The sequence below is a fragment of the Rhagoletis pomonella genome, unplaced genomic scaffold (assembly GCF_013731165.1).
Source record: "Rhagoletis pomonella isolate Grant_MI unplaced genomic scaffold, Rhpom_1.0 Rhpom_scaffold_00003, whole genome shotgun sequence".
In the NCBI taxonomy this organism is placed as follows: Eukaryota; Metazoa; Arthropoda; class Insecta; order Diptera; family Tephritidae; genus Rhagoletis; species Rhagoletis pomonella.
The window spans coordinates 67,767,143-67,775,975 of record NW_023458557.1 but is presented as its reverse complement, the minus strand read 5'-3'; the positions used below and the strand labels follow the sequence as shown (position 1 = coordinate 67,775,975).

At 33.6% G+C, this 8,833-nt stretch overlaps 1 protein-coding gene across 3 annotated transcripts in view; it reads right to left on the bottom strand.

Annotated features, from left to right (window-relative positions):
• LOC118735397 (transcriptional regulator ATRX-like) overlaps positions 1-8,833 on the bottom strand; it is a 101,676-nt gene that overhangs the window by 15,884 nt on the left and 76,959 nt on the right. Inside the window, exon 20 of one of the 3 annotated variants that reach the window (XM_036465119.1) lies at positions 848-1,873. The exons of the other annotated variants lie outside the window; for them this stretch is intronic. Coding sequence (XP_036321012.1) covers positions 1,849-1,873 — 25 coding nt within the window. The 3' untranslated portion in view covers positions 848-1,848. Of the gene's footprint in view, positions 1-847; positions 1,874-8,833 lie in introns of those variants that run through there. 3 annotated transcript variants of the gene reach the window in all.

The window sequence follows — 8,833 nt, the reverse complement described above, 5'->3', positions numbered from 1 at the left end:
ATCTTTATCTTTATCTTTATCTTTATCTTTATCTTTATCTTTATCTTTATCTTTATCTTTATCTTTATCTTTATCTTTATCTTTATCTTTATCTTTATCTTCATCTTCATATTCATCTTATTCCTCGTCTTGGTCTTCATCTTCTTCTTTATCTTTATCTCTTCCTTTATCCTGATCTAAATATGTCCATTCTTTTCTTCATTTACATATTCACCCCTCCATTGTTATTAGGTTAGGTAATTAAATTTTCCTTCCTCTTTGTCTTTATATTTAGGTTTCTTTACTTCTATTTTAATTTCTGTATTTATCCCTTTCTTCTTCTCCATACCCAGCTTTACCTTCTTCCTTGTTTGAGTCTAATCTATTCATGTACATATATACATACATACACCTCATTCCCAAACTGCGGCTTAGCACGTTTCTGTAATTCAGTATCAATATTAAAGCATACATTTAGGGGGCATTTCCGCCCCAACCATTAACTTTTTTTTACAAAAAATTCCATGTTTTGCCTACTGCATGCAAGTGCAGAATACATGTACGAAGTTCACAAAGTTATAAGCCAAGTTCGTTTTTTTAGAAATCGTTTAACAAATATTGTTGTTAATGCTAATTACAATAAAGGTAGTCTTATTGTTGGTATTGTTGTAGGCTGGTCGATCTACTTCTCCATGTGCAAGAAAAATACTTTTTTCTCCACTTCTTTGCCCAACGTTTCGCTAACTACCTTAGCATCATCAGGGGCGATTCTTTATTATAAATATCAACAAAAAACAGAGGAAAACAAGATTATTTAAATAGAAATTATGAGTTTTTTGTACAAATAAAAATTAAAGATTGGTAAACAAAAATAACACAATCACAGGTTTTTAAACTTATTTTTTACCGCATGGCTTACATGTAAACTTAGGTTAAGTTGGTTTCACATCAATGCACATACATGTAAAAACATTGAAAAACATATAAAACATATAAAAAACACAAAAAAACGTTAAATACATTGAAAAACATAAAGTATTGCTACCATCCATCCGTGGTAATTTCGTCAAACTAAACTAAACTATTCGCTACAAACATAACATGTAAGCAGCCGCGATATCGTCCGTGTCCTCCTTCTTGTTGATTGTTTTTTCCCTTTTCTGTAGTATACGTAAACTCTCTATTGTGTATCTTGCCCGTTCCCTCTTCTCCTTGTCCAATATTTTAACGTTAGCTAGATCAGCCGTATGGCCACTGGTAAGTACGTGTTGTGCTAATGCTGTGCTGTTCTTCTTTTTGTTTATGTCGGCTTCGTGCTCGGAAAGGCGAACGCCTAATGCTCGCTTAGTTGTCCCTATGTAAACTTTGTTGCAGTTTTCGTTTTCGCTGCCTTTACATGTGATTTCATACACTACGTTGTTTTGTTGGTGGGGCTTGATCGGTGTTTTTGTTTGTGTGAATGTCGAAGATAGTGTGTAGTTGGTTCGGTATGCTAATCTTATATTAGGGTTGTTGGTGTTTATTTCGTGGTCAAGTTGTTGGTAGAACTTAGGAATGTACGTCACACTGTGATATCGCTTTGTTCCGTCTGTTGCTTTTGTGGTTGGCGTTTTGTTTTGATTATTGTTTATTTCTGTTACTTTATGTTCGATTAGGCTTTGTATTAGACGGTTTGGGTAGTTATTGCTTGCTAGAATTTTCTTTATTTTGCATATGTTCGTCTCCTTGAATTGTTGGTGGCTTATTGTAAATATTTTGTGTATTAAATTTTTGGCTGTGTTAATCTTATACTTAAAGGGTTGCGATGACAGATAATTTATTAGGCGCCCAGAGGAAGTGGGTTTTGCGTACCAGTTAAGTGCAATAGAATCATTTTTTCGGTGGATCATGACATCTAAGAATGGTAAACAGAGGTTTTCTTCTGATTCCATTGTAAATTTTTCTTCTAGATATAAATTATTTTAAATAAATTCACTTTTGTTATAAAAATTTTAAAGTTTTGTGTACTGCCATATGTGAGTGTAAAACACAAAGTTGTTAGCCAAGACTTGTTTAAAAAAAAATGTTTGAGAATCATGAATGGTTACACATAATAAAATAAATTTGGTCATAAATTCTTTTAAAGAAATAAACTTTTTTTGTAAAAATTTTGAAGTTTTGTATACTGCATACAATGGTACCCGCAAGGGACGAGTCGAGACTAATTGATCTCCATTAGTACCCGTATGAGCCTAGTTGCGACTAATTAATGCCCAACTGTAGAGAGTAATCTCGGAATACTCTCTTTAGAGATTAGTCGCACAATTTTTTGCAGAGCATGTACATGTATGGCATTGGTATTGGTGTGACTTTTGAATTGATTTTTTCGCTCTATTTAAACCAATTTGAAGTTTTAAAAACTGCCTGCACATCAGCATCAAAATACCTTTCTAATGATATTGATATAGTTTATACCTTAGAAGTATAGTTTAGCCGTAAAAGGGGTGTAAAGGAAACATGATTGCCTATTTATATAATTGATATACCTTCAATATACCGTTTTTGCTACAAACCCTCCTCAAAGGACCTCTGGTGTCATCTAATCGATCCTTGATCAAGGTAAATTTTTGTATGGCCACTTTTTACGACAAATCTAAGCAACTGAAGCAATAAAATATTTTTTCCGGCTAACTATCGACCTATCTCGGCAGCCAGGTCGCGCGATTTTTTATTCCAAATTTTCGCCTGCGGCGCTCTTTTTATATTAAATTTATTTTTAAGAAATACTGCGCTTTCTTAACAAAAAAAAGGAACAATATTTAAATATATACTGAAAATTTCCGCCACTTTTTTAAATAGGAAACATTCTAAAAAAATTAATATTATTTTAATGTGTTGTCTGCATTTTGATTTGTCTGTGTTTTTATTTGTCTGTATTTTGATTTGTCTGTATTTTGATTTGTCTGGTTTTGATTTGTCTATATTTTGATTTGACTGTATTTTGATTTTTCTGGATTTTGATTTGTCTGTATTTTGATTCTTCTGCATTTTTGAATTTTGTCTTTATTTTGATATGTCTGGATTTTGAATTTCCGGATTATGAATGTAACCGATTTTGAATAAATTTTCATTTAATAGCGCGTTTTTAAACCGAATCCTGAGATAGGGCGTTCGTCAACCAAATTCTGAGATAGTGTGTTTTTCAATAAAATTCGGAAATAGGGCGTTTTTAAACCAAATTCTGAAGTAGGGCGTTCTTGAAAAATTTTCTGAAATAGGGCGTTTTCGAGCCGGCTGCCGAGAAAGGTCGATCTTCCACTCAGCCGTTGATGTACTCACATAGTAAAAAACAATAAAATTGTTCTAGCGAGCTACTGGTAATAATTTTTAAACACCATAGAACAGGTAACGGTCATTTCTGCAAACATACTTATTTTATTTTATTTATTTATTTTTGCGGTCAAAAATATACTATTGTGAACAACCTAAACGAGGGAAAATCACAATAGCGCTATTCTTCATTGAATGAGCGTCATAATACCAAATGAAAATTCGTTCGATCAGCACTTTCGACCACAGTCGAAGATCGAATGCAACTCATAATAGGATCCTATGTTTTGTGCTCACAATTTTTGTCCTGAAAAATTACAGCATTTTGTTCAAATCGTTTTAATAGTTTCATGTTATTCATTTTAATACTTTAATTACTTTTATTTTGTTAAATTGTACCGTATCGTATAAAAATGGACAACCGCTTGCAAGCGTATGAAATTGATAGCTATCGTATGGCAATACCAAAATTTAACGATATACGATAAACGGTAGCTATCGAATTTCATACTCTATAATTTAATTCGTAATACGGCACAACAGAATGCAAGCGTTTATCGTGTATCTCTTGGAGTCATAATAGGGGGGCTAGTCTATGTTCATCCTTTATGTGTAACACTTGACTTTCTTGTTTGATGGAAATTACATATGTATGTATGTACATATCGCACATTTTATGCAAGAGTGTCATAGTTAAATTAACACTCACTCCACATCCTCATCGATTTTCGTCCAAAAAATCCTGATACTTTGCATAGAAAAGCAATTGGTGCATTATATCAAAGCCAACCCGATATGTTTTTTTGAATTCTTCTGCTTATATATATATTTTTTTAAGTGATTCAAGCGGCAAACAACAAAAAAAAGAAGTTCCGAGCAGAATGGTTAAAAAATGTTGACTGGTTGCGAGAAAAAAATGGAGGCGCGTTTGGTTTTGTTTGCTCCAAGCAGCTAGTAAGCCGCTGCGGCCATCTCAAGTCGCATGAGAAAACCGTCATCCCCATTCAAAGCTACGAATCGCAGAAAAAACAGTTTCCAATAGAAAAATTTTACAAACAACAGCAGAAAGTTAAAGACGCCGAGAATGCACTTGTCATGTTTTGCATTACGCACATCCTCCCATTGTTGCTAAGCGATTACCTGCCTGCTCTCTTGGTGGAATGCTACCCCGACTCATCCATAGCGAAATTGCTGAAATGTGGCAGAACAAAATCAATGCAGGTAGTTGATTGTATAGCTAAGCATGGAAGTAAAAAAGTAATATCTACTTTAAGAAATAAGAAATTCTTCTTAATTGTTGATGAGACGACGGATGTGTCTACGACAAAAAGCCTAGTATTAGTTGCTCGATACGTAGATAGTGCTCATGTGGTACAAGATCGCTTCATTGCATTGCTAGAGCTCACCAAAGCAGACGCAAATTCTAGTTTTAATTTAATAAAAGATTTTTTTACTAAGAATGAAATTCCCGTAAGAAACTTAATTGGTTTGGCCACTGATGTAGCCAATGTTATGGCTGGAGACTTGGGCGGGCTCATTAGCGCACACAAGGGATAGGTTTTGGGGTTCAAAGCCCCCCCCCCCCCTAAAGCTAATAACCTCAAATACAATCTGTATCTTAAAGCTAAGAATCCAGCTCTCAAGGAAATTATAAGAAATATTTATTTTAATTTCTGTTGCTTGAAAAAGCGCTTTGCTTTTGCTGTAAATTTTCATGAGGGAATAAATATACGAGCACTTTTTTTGTTGAGAGCTGCAAACTGATTTAAGAAATTTTTGTAGAAGAAAATTTCTTTTCCATTTCTCGTCCGTCGTTTTATATGAATTTTTCGTTATTCTTGAGAGTTCAGTTAATTTTTTCGGTATTTGAAATATTAAAAAAATTTAGCAATCGTGAAAAATCACCATCTCTATCGAAAACCAGAAATCGAAAAAATGAACATAGAAGTGCAAAAATTCATGGAATCAATAAATGTATTTTTACTGTTTTTTTTTTTTTATTTTTTATTAGGTACTTTTGAAAGTTGAGCGCATCTTGAGTTTATAGAACTTTTTATTAAACAAGTAGTTTTTAAGGAAAGAACACAACCGACTTCAATTCTCATATTCAAATTTAGGGGTACCGTTAACTTCTTCATGATCCAATCATCGGATCTCTAAAACAGACTACGGGACGAACTTTGAGGTACTATCTTTCTAATAAAAAAAGGATTATTGAAAACGGTTCTCGTGGTCCAAAGTTATGTATTCCGGCGAGATAAAAACTTCCCTTTTTTTGAAGTCGGTTAAAAGCGTTTGAGTTCTGTTAATCTGTAAATAAAGTGCAGTTTATGAATTTTAAAACGTTTATTTATTTATTACATACTGTACATAAAACTTGCATAAATTTATTTTAAAGAGGGTATTATCTGAAGCAAATTTTCAGTATTTTCCGGTGATATATCTTCAGAAATATAAAACCCTCCTAAAATATATTCCTGGGTGCGCCCCTGGGCGGGCTGAAAACATTATTGAGTGCAGAAACCGATTTATTTTATATAAAGTGCACATGCCACTCACTTCACCTTTTCTCAAGATACGCTTGTAAAAAAAATTGCCGAAAAGCATTGAGACACTGTGCCGCAACATATATAGTTTCTTTTACCACAGTCCAAAGAGGGTTCATGAACTGAAGGAATTTCAGGACTACTGTTCGGTAAAACCCCACAAAATCTTGGGCATATCTCAAACACGATGGCTTTCACCAGAAAGCGTTGTTTTAAGAATAGTTGAGCAATGGGATAGTTTGAAACTTTATTTTATTTCCTGCTTTTACGAAGTAAACGGTATGCGATCTGCAGACCTGGCAGAAGGAATGTGTTGTAAAACCAAATGCTATTTTTTATTTCTATCATATATTTTGCCCATAATTAACAATCTTGACAAAGAGTTGTTCCAAGCTGAAAGCTCTCGTTTGCCATACTTATATGCAACAATCAAAGCACATTATCTCTTAATTTTGCGTAACTTTATTAAAAAATGATGCGATTAGTAACAACATCAATATTGATTTTAAAAATGAAGGTACTCATCTTAAAATATCTAACATTTTTGTTGGAACGAAAGCTGAGATGTTTATGAAAAGTAATGTCAATTGTTCTGAAATTCTTGAAGTTAACCCAAACCAGATAAATTTAAGATTTGGTTTCAAGCGGGAAGATATAAAACTTTTACAAATAATAACACCAGCTAAGGTAGTTTCTAAAGAAGATTTACCAATTTTACCTCATTTGTTAAAGTTTCCCCATCTTATAGATTGCGATCCTGATGAAATAACCACGCAGTGGAATTTACTGAGGCTAAGTGAGCTTGATATTTCCAGCGATCTGGATATTGATATGTTTTGGGAAAAAGTTTATTCTATTAAAAATGGTATGAATGAAAATAGCTTCATGCATCTCGCCAATTTCGTTTTTAATATAATTTCATTACCACATAGCTCTGCGGCTGCAGAACGCAAAGTTTCAACGCTCTCTTTGGTAAAAACTAAACTAAGAAATAAACTTATGAATGACAGTATCAATAGCATAATGTTATGCAAGAACTTATAAAAAAACGACCCGCACTAGGTGTGGTCAGCTGTGTAATTAATTGGTTTAAATTTACTTTTGGGAAATTAAACTTATTGGTACATAACATGTATGTATATAATTCATACAACCAAAAAATGTTAAATGATCTCATCTCTGTGCCTAAGGTAAGTTTCTGTAATTTTTTATTATTATTAATAAATAGTTTTGTTAATACGACTAGCTTTATGAAACAATCATTTTAAAAGTACTTTTGCAAACATTTTTAAGCTTTTAAAAAATTGCAGGTGTTAGCAGGTATTGGTAATGATTAAAAAAAAGCTAACTATTTGGCTTGACGTTTCAATATAAATAAAGTCCTTCAGCGATAGCCTATAATTTTAATGAATTTATTTCAGTGTGTCCTCGTGCAATTACTCGTATGAAGCTTTTTGGATGAGTGGTTGAAGTTCAGAGTTTTGAAAAGAAATGACTGCTGCAATGCATTAGAAGACTTTCTTTCAACGAAATATGATATAAAACAACATGATATTCGCAATATATTGGAGAAATTTATTACAAATTTGGAATAACGGTGGAGCAACGCAAATAAAAATTCATCAAAAATACCAAAGCTTGGTTGTCGTCTACGATATCATTTTCTGTAGTTGAAAATGAAGAAATACCCCGGCCCTCAAAACGTGGAAGGCCAACGAAAAATTTGAGTGAAAGTGGAATTAGGGCTTAGTAAAAGGAAATAAAAGCATTGGCACCAACTTGTACTACAGAAGAACTTTCATTCGCTGTACAGACGAGCTTACGTAGAAGTGGAAAACGAAATGCCACCGCAGTTGTTGGAGAAATTACTACACCAGTTCCCAAAAACATGCCACTAAAATGTACAAAACATTAAAGAGTTCAACAGAGTTACCGAAACGTAGAAGTCTGACACCCGAAGAAGCTCTGTCGTTGATTATTAATACGAAATCAAGTAAATCCATGCATAAAGAATGGCTGCTATAAGCTGCAACACCAATATATATCTATCCTGGAATAAAATCTTGGCAGCGAAATCTGAATGTTATCTGTAACCGGCTGTAGTTACTGTTGAAGATACTAGTGTTGAGATTAACCTCCAAGATCTTTTGCATTTGACAGCTAGGCGCCTGTGCAAGCTATAAGAAGAAGTTCTTGATTGTTTTACCGGTGCTGAACTTACCCTTATATGTAAGTGGGGTGTAGATAGAAGTTCTGGGCAAAGCAACTATAGACAACCCAGCAAAAAATCGGTAATCGCTTTTAGTGGTAACGTGTTCTAGAAGGCATAGCGTTATAGTGCCTTCGAATTTTTTCGCTTCCTTTAGGCATTGCCGGTAAAGCAAAGTAGAATGTCCTACAATATTTAATTTATTTCGCTTCTTTGCTTCTTTTCGGGGAATGCAAAGTAGAAAGTCCTATAATTTTTTTTTTTAAATCGCTTCTTTGATTCACTTCGGGGAATGCAAAGAAGAATGTCCTACAATATTTTATTTATTTCGCTTCTTTGTTTCATTTCGGGGAATGCAAAGTAGAATGTTCTATAATATTTTTTTTTTATTTCGCTTTGCTTCATTTCGGGGAATGCAAAGTAGAATGCTGCATCGTAGTCAGCTGAAAAATAGAATGAATATCCAAAAATTCTTTTTCTACCGTTACTTTCTGTGGAAATTTTTCTCGCATAAAAATCATGTTTTGCTTTGTTCAATTTGCAGCGAAGTTGAAGTCAGTCAATGAAGTGAAGTACAAGAGTGAGGAAGTACAATTTTAAGCTTAATTAGATATGCATGTATGTACATACCGATTTTTAAGTAAAATCTAAATACCAAAATACCTAAATTCATAAATCTTCTTCTTCTTCTTTTTTGGCGCTGTAACCGCCTAAGCGATTTTGGCCGAGTTCAGCAAAGCACGCCAGTCGTTTCTCCTCTGTGCCAACTGACGCCAATTGGAAACGCCAA